Below are 20502 nucleotides of genomic sequence, written 5' to 3'. Positions count from 1 at the left end.
TAGCAGGGGTATGGATTAGTGGTTCTCAAACTTCAGTCTGTGTTGGAATTACTTGGAGGGCTTGGTAAAATACAGATTAATAGACCTACCTCATAGTTTCTGATTCAGTAGCTCTGGGGTGGTACCTGAGAATTTGCATTTCTTATAAATTCCCAGGTGATACTGATGCTGCTGGTCTGGAACTATACTTTGGGAACCTCTGGTGTAGATGATTCTTTGGAGAACCTTTAACTGTGATGGAAAAACATGAAGGGAAGTCTTTTGTGTGTTTCTTGAAGATGGGAAATAACTAGAGCGTATTTATACAGATAAGAATTATCTAGTACATAGGAAGAAACTGATGATGCAAGAGAGAAGGGGAATGAAGAAGTGAAATTCTTGGGAAGATGAGAGGGGGTGGCTCCAAAGCATGTATTGAGGTCTTGGATTTTGATAAGAAAGGGGCATGTGTCCTCAGTTACAGCAAGAGAGAAGATGGAGTTGATGGATGGGTCCAAGTGCAGATGGGTTTATAGATTTGGTAGTGGGCAGATGGAGCTCCCCTTCAATGGTTTCCTTTATTTTTCAGTGAAGTCATGGGCAACTCTTGAGAGAAGAGGGTGAGTTAGAGGTTTGAGAGAGAACATGTCTCATGATTATTTTGGAGTAGGAAACGAATTTACTAGAAAAAAAGTGGCAATATCAATTGCCTGTTTGAGGTTAAGGTCAGAAATTAAAAGTTTAACCAATCTATCTGTGCATTATTTTTTCTTCTACCATAGTTAGTTCCTCATAGTCATACGTGGAGAATTAAATGGTCAAGATCACTTGAGGTTAGACTTTATCCATTTGAGTACATCAGAGACAGAGGAGTATAAGGGAGTGATTATCGTGGAACATGAAGGGAAATGACAGAAGAGGGCTGAGGACAAGCAACGATGATGAGGTCAACACGGCAACTTGTTACACTCCAAGTAAAGTAGAAGCAAACGAGGCTTGTGATGGAAAGTGAGTGCTGGCCTTCAGAATGTTTTAGGTGGGGCAGTTTTTGGTGGGGGGACAGAGATCTAGGGTGTGACTATGAAGGTGGCTGGATAAGGTGGAGTTTCCTAGAGAGGTGACGAAAGGAGGATGTTGGATATGCCCTTCACTTGGATGTTGAAGTTGCTAAGAATGTTGACAGAAGTTGGGAGTGGAGTCAGATAGTAACTGACTTTTCAGTGAATGATGGAAAATTCCAGGTCAGTGGATGACAGCAGCAGAGAGGAAGATAGTTTTTCAGGGTTGTGAGCAGGGGCTTTTGTAAAACAAACAGAAAGTAATGGTCTTGAAATGGGAATGACTGGCAAGGACAGCTACTAGCCATGTGGTACATGGGCTATGAGAGAGATGCCCTCTAACAGCAGGACAGTGAGAGAAGTAGTATCTTCTAGGTATGACCTAGTTCCCCAGAGAGGGAGGACAGGTTCAGAAAAGAGGTTCAAGATTTACAGGAATTTATCACAAATTGGGAGTTGAGGTGAGAGCATAATGTAAAGGTTTGCGAGTGAAAGGAGAGGAACTGGAGTAGGTACAGAGCTGTAAAAGAGGCTTTGGCGAAGAGAGTTTGGTAATAATACATAACCAGAGAGTCTTAAACATGTTCATTGGAGAGTGAGATAAATAGGAGGATGAGGCATGATGGAATTTGTCTCAGAAAATTTCTAAAAGTTAATTACAGCACACATCAGATTTTTTGCTGTAGACGTTCCACACCATCTAGCCTCTGCCTCCATCTCTGATCTCATCCGTTCTCCTCTCCTCATGCTCCCTGTGCCCTGCTTACACAGGCCCACTTTGTCTTTCTCTCACTCACCCTTGCAATTCTCCTAATTCTTCTTCTTCTTTTTTTTTTTTTTTTTGCAGTTTTTGGCCGGGGCTGGGTTTAAACCCACCATCTCTGGTATATGGGGCCGGGGTCCTACTCCTTTGAGCCATGGGCGCCGCCCCTAATTCTTCTTTTTTTATCTGTTTGCACTTGCTTTTCTGAGAGATAGCAGAGCCAGGTGGTTAATAGTATAAACTCCGGATCTGGACTTTCTGTTTTGCCACATTTAGCTTTGTGACCATTGGCAAATTAATTAATCTCTCTGTGCTTCAATTTCTTTGTGTGTAAATGGGAGAATGATAATAATACTTACTACATAGGGATATTGGGGGATTAAAAGAGCTAAATTAAGAAAAATTAAAGGGTTTAGAACAGTTCTTTTTATGTGGTAAAGACTCAATAAATGTTAACATTACCATTATTATTTCTTCTGCCTGAAGCTCTTTTTCCCTCTGTATCTTTACATAGTTGAGACTTTCATCATTCAGTTCTCTACTCAAATGGAAGTACTCAAATGTACTTCCTCAGACATCTGAGCTAAAGTAGCGTAGTTCTACTAACTTTCTGTCACTCTTCATCCTATTACTCTGTTTTATTTAGTCATAGTATTCGTCACTATTTGAAATAATTTTATTCTTCTTTTCCCCTCTCTTCTCATTCCTCAAAGACAGGGATTTATTGACTTTTCCTGCTGCATCTCTCACTGTCTAGAAAGTGCCAAATATTAATACCTTGTAGGTGCTTAAGAAATACTTGTGCCAACTCATTGTGTCAAAAACACGGTGGTTTCCAAGGCCTCTGCTCTGTTGAGGCAGCATGTGATGGTGAGGTGACGGTGAGGCCTAAGCAGGGAAGACAGGGTGGACTCCAACTCCATGTTTGTCAATCTTTTAGCTTATTTAGATCAGGTGTCTGTTTTTGTAAATTTTATCAGAACACAGCATACCTGGTTTTAAACTTATCTAGTTGCTCTCCTGCTTCAACCACAGAGTTGAGTAGTGACAGAGAGCTTACAGCTTGCACAGTCTGAAGTATTAACTGTCTGGCCCTTTACAGAAAAAATTTCCTGACTTCTGATTTAGATGCATAGAAAAGTGTAGAAGGAAACACCAAAAGTAATAACAGAGTCTTTACTTGGATAGTAAGATTATAAATACATTATATTTATTATATAATATATTATAAATATATTTTTGTATTATACTTTTTTTGTATTTTGTTGTAGACTCATTTAATTTGGAAATGAAATGATCCTTCTAAATACTTAGAAATGGTATTTGGAGCACTTTTAATGATGAGTTTTTTGCTTCTTTCTCTTTTTTTCTCCTTAGTGCTGCTTTTGACACAAAAACTGGGTTACGTGTAGCAGTGAAGAAGCTATCAAGACCATTTCAGTCCATCATTCATGCCAAAAGAACCTACAGAGAACTGCGGTTACTTAAACATATGAAACATGAAAATGTAAGTTATTCCGGGCGGCGCCTGTGGCTCAGTCGGTAAGGCGCCGGCCCCATGTACCAAGGGTGGCGGGATCAAACCCGGCCTCTGCCAAACTGCAACCAAAAAATAGCCGGGCGTTGTGGCGGGCGCCTATAGTCCCAGCTTGGGAGGCTGAGGCAAGAGAATCGCTTAAGCCCAGGAGTTGGAGGTTGCCATGAGCTGTGTGAGGCCATGGCACTCTACCGAGGGCCATAAAGTGAGACTCTGTCTCTACAAAAAAAAAAAAAAAGAAAATGTAAGTTATTCCTTGAAGGAAGAATAAATTTTGTTTTTTAATAAACTGAAGAATATATGTTTTAATTACTATAAATGGAAATTGGAGTGCATCAAACTTTGGTCCATTCTTGTACTAGGGTGTTAGTGGGACAGCATCTCACTAGATCAAACTCCTAGGCTCAAGTAATTCTCCTACCTCAGCCTCCTGAGTAGCTGGAATTAAAGCCATGAGCTAGTTTGGCTGGCCAAATTGAGTTTCATAAAAATTTGGTGCAGAACTGCAGCCTTCCTAATTAGTGACATGTTTATAAGAAGTTGAGATATGTGGAAAGAGCTGGCAGGAGAAACATCATTCCTAGGTTGGCATAAAGTCAAGGTGGCCTGGCAGTTAACTGTTGTGTTTGCATTTGATTTTTAACATATCTGAGTGTGTATGCTGTTTTTCATTACACATTAGTGGATGTGACAGATACTGTCATGGCTTTTCAAGTATAAAGAACATTTTGAAAGTGGAATGTAAGCCAAACATTTATGGAACCCCAAAGCACCTCCGGGAGGCCCTAGGATCCTACCTATGTAGCTTATACTAATATAAAAACATCTGCTTTAGGAGATTACCACTGCTATACTTTATTTTTGTTTTTTATAAATAAGGAAGTATTTTTGGCAAAATTATTTTAAGTCATCTGAATCCATGCTTTAGCTTTTCTTTAGTAAATAACATGTTTAGTTTTTTGTGGTTTAAGTTCCTGCAATGAAATACTTTGAGATATCTTACACAGAGTATGATACAGGGCTGGTTACATTTGGACCATTCTGTGGTTGTAGAACTGAGGAGGATGCAGAATGATGAATACAATTGTTTCAATTTAGGAAAGGCTACAGGACTCTTTTTTTTTTTCTTTTTTTTTTTGAGTCAAAGCCTCAAGCTGTTGCCCTGGGTAGAGTGCTGTGGTATCACAGCTCATAGCAACCTCCAGCTCCTGGGCTCAAGCGATTCTCCTGCCTCCGCCTCCCAAGTACCTGGGACTACAGGCACTGGCCACAACACCCGGCTATTTTTTGGTTGCAGCCGTCATTGTTGTTTGGCAGGCTTGGGCTGGATTCAAACCCGCCAGCTCAGGTGTATGTGGCTGGAGTCTTAGCGGCTTGAGCCACAGGCACCGAGCCAGGCTATAGGACTCTTTAAGAGAAGGATAATGGTATTAGAAAAAACAGGATTTTTTTTTTTTTTTTTTGAGACAAAGTCCCACTTTGTCACCCTCTGCAGAGTATTGCGACATCATTGCTCATAGCAACCTCCAACTCTTGGGCTCAAATGATTCTCTTGCCTCAGCCTCCCAAGTAGCTGGGACTACAGGTGCCCACCACAACACCCGGCTATTTTTAGAGATGGTGTCTTGCTCTTGCTCAGGCTGGTCTCAAACCTATGAGTTCAGGCAGTCCACCTGCTTTGGCCTCACAGAATGCTAGGATTACAGGCGTGAACCACCTCACCCAGCAAAAAATAGGATTTTAATTTACATAAATTATCTTTTAAATAGCCCTCTTACTAGAGTCTATTTATTCTTTCAGGTGCCCGCCACAACGCGGGGCTTTTTTTTTTTTTTTTTTTTTGGTTGTAGCCGTCGTTGTTTGGCGGGCTGGGTCTGGATTCGAACCTGCCAGCTCAGGTGTATATGGCTGGTGCCTTAGTGGCTTGAGCCACAGGCGCCGAGCCTATTTATTCTTATATTAAGATGTTTTGGGGGCCAGGCACAGTGGCTAACTCCTGTAATCCTAGCACTCTGGGGGCCTGAGGTAGGTAAATTGCTTGAGTTCACTGAGTTTGAGACCAGGCATTGTGGCAGGCCCTTCTAGTCTCAGCTTTTTGGGAGGCTGAGACAAGAAGGATCACGTAAGCCCAAGAGTTTGAGGTTGCTGTGAGCTATGACGCCATGGCATTCTACCCAGGGTCACAAGGTGAGACTTTGTCTCAAGAAAAAAAAAAAAAAAAAGGCTGGGCGCCCGTAGCACAGTGGTTATGGCCCTAGCCACATACACTGAAGGTGGCAGGTTCAACACTGGCCTGGGCCAGCTAAAACAACTGCAACAAAAAAATAGCCCAATGTTGTGGCGGGTGCCTGTAGTCCCAGCTACTTGAGAGGCTGAGGCAAGAGAATCGCTTAAGCCCAAGAGTTTGAGGTTGCTGTGAGCTGTGACGCGCCAGCACTCTACCAAGGGCAACATAGTGAGACTCTGTCTCAAAAAAAAAAAGCTTTGGTTCTAACAGTAGAGTGTCACCTAAATATTAATGATTTGTTGTTTGAACAAAAGAAGACACATGGCTCTGTTGGCGCGTTTGAAAGGGGAATAAGGAGGAGACAAAGATTTGACTCAATATAGACAAATCTGCATTTCAGCCTATTCTATGAACATTTGTTAGGTGTTTATAATGTAAAAGTAGTTTACCCAGTAAAGAACTCAGACTTTCAGTGAATTTAATTGACGATTTTCAGGTAAATTCTTCTATTTCATTATCCTCTCCCTCTTATTTTTAAAAAAAATGATTGGGGTCACCATTTAATTTTTAGCTAGCTGTCAGGGCTCCAAAGGTAGCAATAGTAGGTTAAAACTCTTGAAAATTTTTAAGCGTTGGTAACAAATAGAATTTTTAAGTGTCATAGTGTACATGTAACCTTTTACACAAAAATGCTTCTCATTCATAATTAGTAGTTCATCTTGAGTTATTTATTCTGTTAGTGATAATGCATTGTTATTAGATCAGTGACTGAAACTAGGGCATGTCCTGTGTGACTGTGAGAGTTACACTATGGGTAAAGTTAGCTGACCCTTTCCTGATTGAACTAGTGACCTTGATCTTATTAACACCTGCTCTACGGAAAGATTAAAGGGAGCCTGCCAAATGCCTCCTTTTGCTGTGTGGGTAGACACTACAAAGATTGCCCACTTATAGGTCTGGAGTTCTATACATTTTGAAATTTAAAAATGACTGAAGAATTGTTTCATAAATTCTATTTGAGCATCTTAGATTTAACTTCACCATGGTAGACCAACAGGTTGTTCTGGGGTGCTTGTGTTAAAAACATTAAGTATTGGCTTGGCACCTGTAGCACAGTGGTTATGGCGCCAGCCACATACACCGAGGTTGGCTGGTTTGAACCCAGCCTGGGCCAGCTAAGCAACAATGGCAACTGCAACAAAAAAATAGCCGAGCGCCTGTAGTCCCAGCTAGTTGGGAGGCTGAGGCAAGAGAATCGCTTAAGCCCAGGAGTTGGAGCTGGGAAGCCACGGCACTCTACCCAGGAGTAGAAAAAAAAAAAATAGCCAGGCTTTATGGTGGCCGCCTGTAGTCCCAACTATTCAGGATGCTGAGGCAAGAGGATCACTTGAGCTGAAGAGTTTGAGGTTGCTATGACGCCATGGCGCATTATCAAGGGCAACAAACTGAGGCTCTGCCTCAAAAAATAAAAAATAATTTAAAAATACTTTGATATTATATGGATAGTTTTAATCTCATAAAATTGTGGGTTTTGGTGTGCTTGGATTAAATCATTAAATATTGCAAGTATTTCCCCTTTTAAGGGAAATTCAGTAGGGTCTTTGCTAGTCAGCTTTCTCTGTTTTCCAAGTTAATTCATTGTTCTTCTGATGTCATGCTTTTTAATCATTTGAATAATTTAGTTTAGCTTTATGTCTCAAAGTCTGATATTAGAAGTACCTGCTTCAAGTAGTTTGCTTATGTGCATCGTATTTTATAATTTTTTATAAAACTCTACTGACTATGGTCACTGCTTCTTTTGGTGCTCAGTAAGGGGTCAGTCCTTTGTGTTAGACACCTTCAGGTACATTGTCTATTCAATCTTCCCCATAGTACTTTGAAAACAAACAATAACATCCCTGTGTTTTTCATATGAAGAAAATGGACCTCAAAGAAGAGACTGAATTTATTTGCCAAACATTATATATGTATACCAAACATTTATTGCATTCCTGCTGTATGCCAGGCACCATTCCAAGTGCTGGCATTGTCGGAATAAAGAAGACAAAAACTTATGCATTCAAGAAATCAGAAACTGGTAGTGGGGTTCAGACTTTCAGTTGTTTGATTCCAAAATGCACATATAACCCCAATTTATGTGCATCAGAAAATAATTAAAGGAAAAAAATCTCAAAATGTTAATGATAGTCATAATGGGTGGTACATTCATGGATAGTTTTAGTTTTCTTTTATAGGGTGGTCTAGGTAAGGATCTGAAGGGTGACTATCTCTTTACTTAGGAATGATTTGCATGGACCAGAAAAGCCATTTTCTTTGAATTCCATCCTGCCCTTCCCCCTTTTCTGTTCAAAGTCAGGCTGTATAATTGAAGTTACTTTTAAAAGTCTGATATTTGGATATGCAGAGTCATATCCTAATTAGACGGACTCTTTTTCATGATAATGTTTTGAGAGTTCACATACCTTACTTTTAGAGCTGTGTGTTTAACTTGGTGGTTTAGAGTAGCGTGTTAGTAAGGCTGTGGTCATGGGTTTGATTTTCATGAGGGTCATCTAGCTTTCACTCTTTTCATATCCCAAAATCCTATATCTGGTTGGGCATATAACCAGATTTTTTTGCAGTTTTTGGCTGGGGCTGGGTTTGAACCCGCTACTTAATGTAGAAATGAGTGGTCTAGATTTTAAGAAGAACTAGGCAGGAGGTAGGGGGAGGAAGATGCTAATATGGATAAATCAGTATCCATTCATGACCAGGAAAACTGCTCAAAGATCATGGATTACTGACTACTAAGTAGCTCTTTGCTTCATCCTTGTATAAAGATAACCCTTTGTTTCATTTTTAAATTGTCAGATTTAAATATTTGATCATAACTAAGACTTTATTATCTTAGTGTTATAACTTTTAAAAGTATAATATAAAGAATATACTGTGAGAATATTTGGGGCTTTAAAAATGTCAGTTTGAAGGCTATACAGTAATATGGAAATTTTTTTGTGAAATACATTTTAAGAAGCAAAATACTATGGTAATTGTAGAAGTGTGGCTTTTTTTTTCCCCTGTTTTTTAATTCATTAGACCATTAGTACATACACATAAAGCACTAGAACGCTTAAATTTTTTTGGCTTCTGGTAAGCTAACTATTGGCTTTATATGACCCAGTTCTAAAGAGATGAAGAATTTTAATGCTAAAGTAGGGGGTGCTAAAGTAGGGGCTAATTGATGTTAACAAATTTAAAAAAAAGCATAATTTGGTAGAAAATCAATTGAAATTATTAAAGTATTTGATATTATAATGTTATTGAACTGAGGTTTGGATTTATATTTAGTTCCTATTAAAATAATTAAGAACTGATGGGTACAGTTTGATTTTTATGTTTTCTTATAGGTGATTGGTCTTCTGGATGTTTTTACACCTGCACGGTCTCTGGAGGAATTCAATGATGTGTGAGTAAATATTTTGCATTTGCCTTCCTGAGCTAGAGGATGAAGATGAGCAGCCTGTTTCTATTCCTGAACCATTTAGCAGTATACAGACTTTAAAAGATTCTTTATACCTGTTATTATCCTACTCTCGGGGGTTGGGATGGATACAGAAGATGTATATTTTGGGTGGTATATCTTAATATTTCCATCATTACAGGCATGTTATGCCCCATTTGAAGAGTCAGTGTTGAGTCCTTACCAGAGTTCCATGAGGCAGAGAAACAAGGGAGTTTTGACTATAGTTGTTCTTCTGTCCCCATGTGTATAGAAAACAATACTACCACTATATGCTGACCATTGAAGTATTAGATGTTTGTATTGAGACAAGGGGTGGACCCTACATGTTGAGAAAGACTTCTTCTCGGTTGTTTTAGCTTGCAGTCTCAGGAACCAGTAGTGGAGAGCTAGGGAAAATGAAACAGGGAAAGAGAGAAGACTACTGTAAGGGTATGTTATTGAGTTGGTCACCACTGTGGGAAGTTGGACAGAAAGCTGCTGAGAACTTAGAAGGGGTACAAAATGTATCTTGGATGGGAAGCATTTATCTACTGGCTCTTGATCCCATTGGGAGTGTTGCCTCATGGGTCATTAATGCCTTCATGTGCTCAGGCCGTACATGTATAAGTGCATATTCCAGCAGGTGTTTCCATGTATATATGAGCCCTCTACTACAGTGACTTTTCTTTTTTTTTTTTTTTTTCTTTTGTAGAGACAGAGTTTCACTTTATTGCCCTCGGTAGAGTGCCATGGCATCACACAGCTCACAGCAACCTCCAACTCCTGGGCTTAGGCGATTCTCCTGCCTCAGCCTCCCGAGTAGCTGGGACTACAGGCGCCCACCACAATGCCCAGCTATTTTTTTGTTGCAGTTTGGCCGGGGCTGGGTTTGAACCCGCCACCCTCGGTATATGGGGCCGGCGCCCTACTCACTGAGCCACAGGCGCCGCCCATACAGTGACTTTTCTAATACCTGAATTAACACAGCTCCTCCTGTTCCTAATTCACAGATACACTAGAGCAGTAGTTCTCAACCTTCCTAATGCTGCAGCCCTTTAATACAGTTCCTATGGGCCATGACCCACAGGTTCAGAACCACAGCACTAGAGCATAAAAAAGAAAGAGCACTGTGTCTACAGTATACAGTACATGTATCCCTGTATATACAGAGTTACACATTTGATCCTGTTGAAGTTTTGTCATTCCTAAGTAGAAAGGGTATTTTGCCATGCGTACTGTGCACCCACATTTTTGGCCCAGACTTTCAAGAATATGCCCCTTGAGAAAGTGGCTGGGAGTGATGCCATCTGGAGGGGGGCTGATGCTCCTGTGATATATACAGGCAGATCACACCACCCTCCTGTAGCTGCCTGCTCTTTAAAGTCTGCCCCTTCCCGCTCTCCTGGGAGCCCTTTCTTTCCTACAGCGTCACGGGCTGCATCCAAAATGGCCATGTGTGTGGCCAGTAGGGTGGTAGCTTCAGAAGTCACTCGACCCTCAGGCAGCCAGGTAGGTCCTTGCGGCCTGCACAGAGCTTCCAGTCCCCTCAGTGGGGCTGGGTATTGGCCCTCACCCTACATGGTCGCTGCCTGCCTTCCCAACCCAGCCACTGCCCACCTCCCTTGATTGCAGCACTCGGCAGAGGCTGCTCCCCCTCACTCCCACTGCATCCTGGACCTTTATGGACTAGAACCTTTTGTACCTGGCAGCCTAGGCAGGAGGGTGTAGTGGCCCCAGGGGGCCCTCTCAGCTCCCTTGCTCCTGAGTTATACTACCCATGTATAATGCACATCCTTATTTTTCCCTCAAAAATTTGGGCAAAAAGTATACATTATGCGCAGCAAAATATGGTACTATGAAAGCCAAAACAGAATGACTTTGTAGATCTTGGATGCTCGTCCTTAACCTCTACCTCCACTCCCCATTTTCCCCAGTGCTAAATCTAACTAGTTCTTCCCTACCCTTGAGTTTTGATTCTCTCACTGCTATCCTGTGCTAAGTCCAAACACCGTTTCTTCCTTTATCACAGAATGCTTCGGGATATGTTTGAGCTTGTATGTTCTGTTTAAGGAAGGGGAGGTGGGGAAAAATAATTGAAAAAGATGAAATGGAAAGAGAGGGAGAAAGGTAGCAAAGATATTTCTTCACCATTTGAATTTAGTCAAAACATGGTATGTCTGAGAGAAGTTAGAAGAGATTTGGTCCATACAAGAACTCCTAAGCCACATTAACCTTGATCTTGCTAATGAAAGTTGAAGAGGCAAGCAAAGGAAAAAAACAAAAATAGGCAGTACCTAAGAACAACTGTGCTTCCTTGCAGTCCTGCTTGGTAGTGGAATGTGGAGGCTTCCGGCTTACTGGATGTTGCCCAGGACATGTGTGTTACATGTTGTTGAGCCCTACCGTAGGAAGGAAAAGAGAATATTGCATAATAATGGTTTTTGATACACAAAGCTATTTCTTCCTAAATGTGGAAAAAAATACTGAAATAATGTGTTTGTGAATTACTTTGGAAACATTTGAATTAAGTCCGAGCTATATCCCAGAATTTTAGGTATAATGAAGAAGGATTTATTTAACAGAGGAATTGATGATTTGCTGACTTGGGCGCAGGCCATATATTGGCTTAATTAAATATCCTGGAACTGGATTATTTTTATTATTTTTCCTATGTGAAACAGCCTTATTTAAAAGAGGTTCATTTAAAAGGTTAAGCATAGTGTCTTTGGTTCCTTCTTTCATATGAGGACCCACCAACTACAAGTTTCCTTGTAGAAGTAAAGTTGCATTTATTTTTTCATTCATTCATTCAACCAAAACAGTGGCTATGGAGCAGGAATCTGTCCTTTCTCTTTAGCTCTAGCTGCATTTTTTTAATAAAAAAGAATTGAGTTCATCCCTTGGAAGTAAATCTCGGTACTATTTGCTAAATATTTACTGAGTGCAGAACACGAAGCAGAGTGTTAGAATAGGTGCAGAATAATCAGAAACACTGGCCTTCACTTTGATGAAGTCACAATCTGAGGCCAGGTGCTGTGGCTCACACCTGTAATCCCAGCACTCTGGGAGGCTGAGGTGGGTGGATTGCCTGAGCTCACAGGTTCAAGACCAACCTGAGCCAGAGTGAGACCTCGTTTCTAAAAATAGCCAGGCTTTTTGGCCAGCACCTGTAGTCCCAGCTACTTGGGAGGCTGAGGCAAGAGAATCACTTGAGCCCAAGAGTTTGAGGTTGCTGTGAGCTATAATGTCATAGCACTCTACAGAGGGTGACAAAGTGAGACTCTTGTCTCAAAGAAAAAGAAAAAAGCGCAGTCTAGTTGCAGGAAACAAATTCAAGATACTTTTGTATCCAAGTTGCCAATTGGTTGTATGACCTTGGACAAGTCACTTTACAACTGTAGGCTCAGTCAGCTTCCCTATAAAATGATGAAAATTGAGGTAGGTAGCTTCTAAAGTGTTTTCATTGACAGAAAGTCTCTGAAAATAAAGTGATGATGTCTCAGCCCCTCTGTGCAGTGGTTACGGCACCAGCCATATACACTGAGGCTGATGGGTTTGAATCCGGCTTGAGCCAGCTAAACAACAATGACAACCACAACAAAAAATAGCCAGGCGTTGTGGCAGGCGCTTGTAGCCCCAGCTGCTTGGGAGGATGAGGCAAGAGAATCACTTAAGCCCAGGAAAAGTGATGAACCTAAGTTTGCCCTTAGGAAAATGTTTCATTATTTACTCTTTGTGTGATGTTTGTGTCACTGAAAAAAATCAGCACTGTGTTCATGACCGAAGTTGATTCAGTGTTTTCCAAAGTCATTTTGGAACACGCATAAGAGACTCAACATCTTCACCAGCAATTGCCAGGTTGCAAATTTAAATACCATAAATGGAGGTCAGTGTTATACAAGTGGGAGTAGGGGCATCTGTGGTAAAACATATATGTATGACCTAAAAGCATTCAAATTCATATCAAAACAAAACAAGCAAGTAAACAAAAACCCATTATTCTGGCCAAACCAAATATGGGGCTAAGGTGGTTTTTTATAGACTGCCATGTTTAGAGCAGCCTATAATTTTGAGCACAAATTTTTCATGTTAATTAATAAAATCTCTAATTACTTTTCAAATTTACAGTTGACTTTTAATTACACATTATGTGTATTTGTTCCATTTATTTATTTCTAAGGCAACTGTCTACAAGCCATGTGCTTTTTTTGTTTCATTTAGCACTTAGGCATTTATCATATACAGTCATGCATTGCTTAAGGATTGGGATACCTTCTGAGAAGCGTTTCATTAGGCAGTTTTGTCATACCTACATGGTATCTCTTACTATATACATAGGCTATATGGTGCAGCCTACTGCTCCTAGGATACAAACCTGTACAGCATGTTACTATACTGAATACTGTAGGCAGTTGTAACACAATGGTAAGTATGTATATATTTAAACATATCTAAACATAGAAAAGGTACAGTAAAAATACAGTACTACAATTTATGAGACTACTGTTATATATGTGGGCCATTGTTAATCAAAACATCTTAGGCAGTACATTACTATAATTCAAATTTTTGCTGTGTTTTTTATTTCTTGTTTTTTAGTCATCCTGCATACATTTGTAAGACCGTACCTTTGAGAAAGAAGCAATAGACAGTGAGTGCGGTTAGGAACAATGTGCAGTTACTGAATCTAATAGATGGACATGGTTTTTGGAAACTGTGGAGTTAAAAGATGGGCTGGATATACCAGGTTGCTCTTGACTGCCTTATGATGTGGTCAACAGATGGCATAATTTTGTAAAGATACAGTATATCCAGGTCTTATAAATGAAGTGGAAGTTGAGTTGTGGATTCTACCGTGATCTAGTAGGAGACCTGTGACAGGGTCAGTCAGTGGCCTTTGTTACAGTGAAAGCCAATAGGCAAGTGATCAGTTAGCTTAGCCTTCCATTTACTAATGATCATTGTTCAACTAAGTTTAACCTTTTATTTCAGTATAAAAGGAGCTGAAGGCACTGAACTGGTAAAGAGAATTTCTGGATTTACATTTTAACCTGATTTCATTCTATAAAATTTGAATCTCCACCCTATGCTAGGCACAGTGCTAGCTGTGAGGAGAACAATAAATAAGATAAACATGATCCCTGATTGTTGAGTTCAGAATCTAGTGGAAGAGAAGAACAATTTAAAGGATCAAACAAAATATAACATGTTAAGATTTGAGAGTCCTGTGTGATCTGGTTCTGTAGTCTCTCCTCCAGCCTCATCTAGCCCTCTTTTCACATTTCCTATTCATCCCAGTCCATTACTTTGGCCTCTTGTTCTTCCTTGAATGTAAGCACCCACTTTTCCAATAAGACCTTTGCACTGGTTTCTGTTATTGACCTGGAAAAGTTTTCCCACATATCCTGTGTGACCGGCTTCTTCATTTCCTTCAGGACTCCATTCAAGGCTCTTCTTATCAGAAGCTCTTACCACTATAATGGAAATAGTACCCCCACTGGCACTGTTCGCTCCTTACCCTGCTTTATTCTTAGCAAATTTTACTGTCATATATTTGTTATTGTCTGTCTTCTCTTATTTATAAGCTCTATTAGAGCACACAGTTTTCTTATTTGCTGAGTTATTAGAACAGTATGCACTCAATTGTTTGTAAAACAGGCGAACATAACAATTGCCGTGGATAGGGCAGGTACATAGTGCTAAAATGCCACATAGAATGGCCACCTTGGGGTTGGGCGGCACTTGGGGCTCAAATGTGTAAAGCACCTGCCCCCATATGCTGAAGGTGAAGGGTTCAAATCCAGCCCCAGCCTGAAACTGCGAAAATACATACATACATACATACCAAAAAAAAAAAAAAGAATGGCCACCTTGGGCAGCGCCTGTGGCTCAGTGAGTAGGGTGCTGGCCACATATACCGAGGGTGGTGGGTTCAAACCCAGCCCCGGCCAAACTGCAACAACAAGAGCACCTAACCCAGATGTGGGGGGTCTTCAGAGAAGGCTTTATGAAAAATGTACACTGAGCTTGTGGATGAGTGTGAGTTGGGAAAGTGAGGAAAGTGCAGTTCAGGTAGGGCCTAAGAGTGACCTGAGGGCAGAGGTGATGTGGTTGGTAGGAATAGGGGTGTATATGGCAAAGGAGGAAGCTAGAATGGGGAGGGACTTTATAAGCTACGCTTATTAAGGTGTTTGCCTGAGAGAAGAGTTCAAAAGGGTATGGACACTAAGGGTGGGATTGGAAAAAGGATGAAAGGTTTTACTTTAATGTGGGATGAACAATTTTACAACTGTCCTCCCCTTGCTCCTCACCCAAACACATTCAGTAATGTGTGAGAAAAAGATTTTATTTTATCAGAGACAGTTTTACTCCCAGATCCTTAATATGTAAGGAAATGTTTTAGATGAACATACTAGTTAAAAATCTGAAAAGAATTTAAGACTTTTCCAGGAACTAAAATTTATGTAATGATGCTTCTTGTTATTAATATCTAATTTTAATTTTCTTTTGGTTTGAATTCTTGCCAACATTACAAAAACGTCCTTTGTTTAAAAACATGGTATTATGCATGTGAGTGAAACCAAGAAAGCATGTGGGTGGACAGTTTTATTACATAATAACTAACTTTTTTTTTTTCCAGTAGCATCTTACAGTGTACAAAACACTTTCACGTAAATTTTCTTTCATACAACAACCCTGTGATACAGGTATTATTATTTCTAATTTTTACATGAGGAAACTAAAGTCGAAAGAGGTAAACTTAATTGTATAATATCACACATAACATTGCATCTCTGCTATGTATTTTGACTCTAAATCTTTCTCCTCAGATTTTTCTTGATCCAAGGCTATGATGATTATTTGAAGTTGCCCCTTCCCCTTTCTTGTTGAGTAAATACTGTGTTAGTTTCTGTGTAAGATGCCAAAACTAAAGGCCTGTCTCCATCTTCCAGTTGCTATGATCTTATTAAAAAGAGAATATATAACTGTTTACCTAAAACAACTAAAGAACTGAGTCAAGTCTGTAATGTCTAGACAACATACAGGGTGCTGAGTGAACTCAGAATATTGAAGAAGCTTAGCAAAGGAAAGCCTCTAAAGAAGGTAATAATTGTGTCCAAAGAAACAGATAGGGACTGATGTGTTCCAGATGGTCAAAGAATGAAGAAAATGTGTAAAGTGAATAAAAGGTTTGTATGGAATGGAGAATATTAAATGAATAGATAATTACTGATTCTTTTATATATGGATAAAGATCATACATTATTGAATTCTGGTTTTTGGTGTGTGTACGTGTAGGATCATTTTCCTAATTTAGCTAGTAAATAAACATGATCTGCTTGGAAATAATGCTTTCTACTGTCACTGAAAGAAATACTCAGCCCAGTTGTTTGGGCTTACAGAAGTATTATACTTCTGTTCTTTGAAATTAGGATGCATGCTTAAGGTAGGGAATACAAGAAGAGATATGGTCTTAGAGAAAGATGAATGAGTTAACTATGTTAACATTTATATTTGTAATTTCTTTTCTTTTTTTTTTTAATTTTTTGAGACAGAGTCTCACTTATAGAGTGCCATGACATCATAGGTCACAGCAACTTCAAACTCTTAGGCTCAAGCGATTCTCTTGCCTCAGCCTCCCAAGTAGCTGGGACTACAAGTGCCTGCCACAATGCCTGGCTACTTTTTAGAAAGGAGGTCTCGCTCTTCCTCAGGCTGGTCTTGAACTCCTGAGCTCAAGCAATGCACCAGTCTCAGCATCCCAGAGTACTGGAATTACAGACCTGAGCCACTGCGCCTGGCCTGTGTTTTACTTTTAAAGACACATTCTGAGCGCCCTTCATACTTCCTCCTGGCAGGGGGTTAGGCTGCAGCACGAGACTTGCATTTAACTGGGGCCTGACACATGGGTGGGGCGTGGCTGAAACAAAAAGAAAGAAAGAAGCAGTCTGTGTAAGTCCAAGGATCATTGGATAAGCTACAGATGCTTGTGGTTACAAATTATCAATCTCCCCCCCCCCATGATGGTTTTGAATACCTTACTTATTTATTTATTTATTTTAGAGACGAAGTCTCACACTGTTGCCCTTGGTAGTGTCATGGCGTCACAGCTCGCGCAACCTCCAACTCCTGGGCTTAGGCGACTCTCTTACCTCAGCTTCCCGAGTAGCTGGGACTACAGGTGCCCGCCACAACGCCCAACTATTTTTTGTTGCAGTTTGGCTGGGGCTGGGTTCCAACACGCCACCCTTGGTATATGGGGCCGGTGTGTTACTCAAAGAGCCACAGCCGCCGCCCTCAAATATTCCATTTAAATATGGGAGAAATACTTTTTTGCCTTTTGTAATTGTTTGAACAGGACTGATAGTAGTAGAGATGATAATCTATAGATACAGAAAAAATTTTTTTCTACGTAGGTTCTTTCTGATTGTTTTATGCTTTAAAGAAGCAAGAGATTGGGGGAGGGGGTCTTGACAATTGAGTGTTATCCAAGAAGTACTTAATAAATGAGCTCTAAAACGGGGGCACTGTCTAGAGTACTGAAAACCATTTATTACAGAGTTCTGTCTTCTTGTCAGTATAATACATTTTACTTACAGGGGTTACTTTGAGAAATATGATTTATGCTCTTTATACTTTGGATCAATTTAAAGGAGACCATCTTCACAAGAAAAGTGAAAAGACTTGTATCACACCAAGAAATCATCTTTTCAGTCTTTAGCCTAATAAAGGCCAATTTACTTAATTCCTTTTTAAAGGTGGGAGAACTAGGATAGGTTTCCAACTGTACTCAAGTTAAATCTCCTCTTGTTTATTTTTGGCATTATGAATATTGACAATATTAGGTGTGCCTTAAGTAAATTATAATTAAGTATGCTTTTCAGAAACAGTAGACATTTTGTGACTCTCCTTTAATGCCCCTTTGGGGAATTGACTTATTTAAAATGCACTTATCTACATTCCCCACTCCCCATCCTTTTGACTATTTTTAGAAGTTGGCGTGTCTTCCATAAAGTATTTTTCATCATGCTTGCTTTTGTCCTCTGTTGCAAGATTTATTTTGAAAACCTTTCTATATGGGAGTTAGAATTTGACAATTGGTGGTCATGAATTGGTATTTGGGCTGCATGGAAGCAACACACAGTGATTAGGTTAGTTCTTGCAAGACACTTCTGCCATAAATAATGCCTTTTCAGTTGGTTTCACTATAGCCTAATAGCAATTCTTGATAGTTATTTCATATCAATTAACTAAATCTTATATATTTATGTAATGTTTTGGCAATCTGACTCTAACTCTGGAAATTTTAGTGATAAAATGGATGTGATCTCTGACAGGGAGGTGGTTTGAGAGGAATTACACAGTGGTGGAATATTCTAATTAAAAGCATACTCTTGGGATGGTGCCTGTGGCTCAATGGGTAGGGCACTGGCCCCATATACCGAGGGTGGCGGGTTCAAACCTGGCCCCGGTCAGCTAAAACAGCAGTGGCAACTGCAACAAAAAAAAGCTGAGCGTTGTGGTGGACACCTGTAGTCCCAGCTACTCGGGAGGCTGAGGCAAGAGAATGGATTAAGCCCAAGAGTTTGAGGTTGCTGTGAGCTGTGACACTACGGTACTCTACTGAGGGTGACAGAGTGAGACTCCGTCTCAGAAAGAAAAAAAAAGCATACGCTTTTCCTTAGGCTGTGCCATCAGTTGTCTTCTGGCTGTGAAAGATTTAAGTCACTGGTAACCAGTAAAATACAATAGTTATACCTGAAATTGCTATGGGTTAGTGATAGAACCTAACACCTTGGTGAAAAGTTCGGACATATTACATAGAACTTTCAGGTTTTACTTCAAAATAAATTATGTTTACCTCTTTTCCTTATAATTAGAAAAGTTGAAAGAACTTTTATCTTTTATTATCTGATGTCATAAAATGTAATTATTTACAAAGCAGTCTTAAGAGACTGAAATTGGAAAAAAAAAAAAAAGAGAGACTGAAATTGGATTCTCTCTCTTCCTCAACTTATGTACCAATTTAGGGTTAAAAATATAGTGACTATGGCTCAGCGTCTGTGGCTCAAGCCACTAAGGCGCCAGCCACATACACCTGAGCTGGTAGGTTCGAATCCAGCCCGGGCCCACCAAACAACAACGATGGCTGCAACAAAAAATAGCCGGGCGTTGTGGCAGGTGCCTGTAGTCCTAACTACTTGAGAGGTGGAGGCAGGAGAATCTCTTGAGCCCAGGAGTTGGAGGTTGCTGTGAGCTGCATTGCCACGGCACTCTACCCAGGGCGACAGCTTGAGGCTCTGTCTCAAAAAAAAAAAAAGATATATATATAAATATATATATATATAAATATAGTGACTATATTTAGGGTAGGATATTGTGCTTTTAGCAGCAAATTTTTTTCTTTATTAGTTAAAGATTAACTTTGATACTAAGTACAAGATTGAGAATTTAAGGGCATTATTAGAGATAATGCTTCCCTGGTTATTATGATGTTTATAAATTTTTTTTTAAGTCAGTCTTTTGGTGTAAATTCCTTGTCAACTGAAAGAATGTTTGGAGTCAGTACTGCTGTGTTAAAGATCATAGTTTCTGAGGTAGAACAGTTCTAGATTCAACTTCTGACACTACTACTTCTGACCTTGAACCAGATTACGTACCCTTGACCTGTTTCCTCATCAATGAAATGGTATACTAATGGGACAGGCAGACTTATAAAGAGTTGTTGGGAAAGTACACGAGACATGGACACGTTAAATTGCTTACTGCAATGCAAGGCACAGAGAGAGCGCTGCCTGCCTTTGGTTGTATTGAGATTGGAACATCTTTTAGATCCAAACTGCCTTTACAAAAACATTTCAGAAAGTCTAATTTACTATTTAAATTACATTTAGAGTCCACCCTTTGCTCAAGGCAACATAAACATGCATGTTTTAAATAGGAAATGCTAAAGGCTTACCTAAAGGTTACGACTAAGCTAAGTCCTGTTGATCTTCATGAAATTGAGAACTGATCATGGCAGCCCTACATGAAAATTATGACAGAGGAAAAAACTTTAATTCCTCTCAGAGGAAAGAAAGTAATAAATATCATGTGTTGGCTCTGTGTGTGTGTCTGTAAAGAGAGGTCACACATATTTATACATATCCATTGATTGTATTTTAAAAACAGATGTAAGGGTGGCACCTGTGCCTCAGTCGGTAGGGCACCAGCCTCATATACTGAGGGTGGCGGGTTCAAACCCGGCCCCCGCCAAACTGCAACAAAAAAATAGCCATGTGTTGTGGTGGGCACCTGTAGTCCCAGCTACTCGGGAGGCTGAGGCAAGAGAATCGCCTAAGCCCAGGAGTTGGAGGTTGCTGTGAGCTGTGATGCCATGGCACTCTACCACGGGACATAAAGTGAAACTCTGTCTCTACAAAAAAAAAAAGATGTAAATGTACCAGCCTGCTTTCC

At 40.0% G+C, this 20502-nt stretch overlaps 1 protein-coding gene across 2 annotated transcripts in view; it reads left to right on the top strand.

Annotated features, from left to right (window-relative positions):
- MAPK14 (mitogen-activated protein kinase 14) overlaps positions 1-20502 on the top strand; it is a 98401-nt gene that overhangs the window by 41686 nt on the left and 36213 nt on the right. For both annotated transcript variants that reach the window (XM_053603810.1, XM_053603809.1), the window contains exons 2-3: positions 3178-3307; positions 8951-9009. In XM_053603810.1, the coding sequence (XP_053459785.1) occupies positions 3178-3307; positions 8951-9009 (189 nt within the window). The remainder of the gene's footprint in view (positions 1-3177; positions 3308-8950; positions 9010-20502) is intronic.

This window comes from Nycticebus coucang, chromosome 9, assembly GCF_027406575.1.
Source record: "Nycticebus coucang isolate mNycCou1 chromosome 9, mNycCou1.pri, whole genome shotgun sequence".
NCBI classification, from domain to species: Eukaryota; Metazoa; Chordata; class Mammalia; order Primates; family Lorisidae; genus Nycticebus; species Nycticebus coucang.
This window is presented reverse-complemented; position numbering and strand designations above follow the sequence as displayed.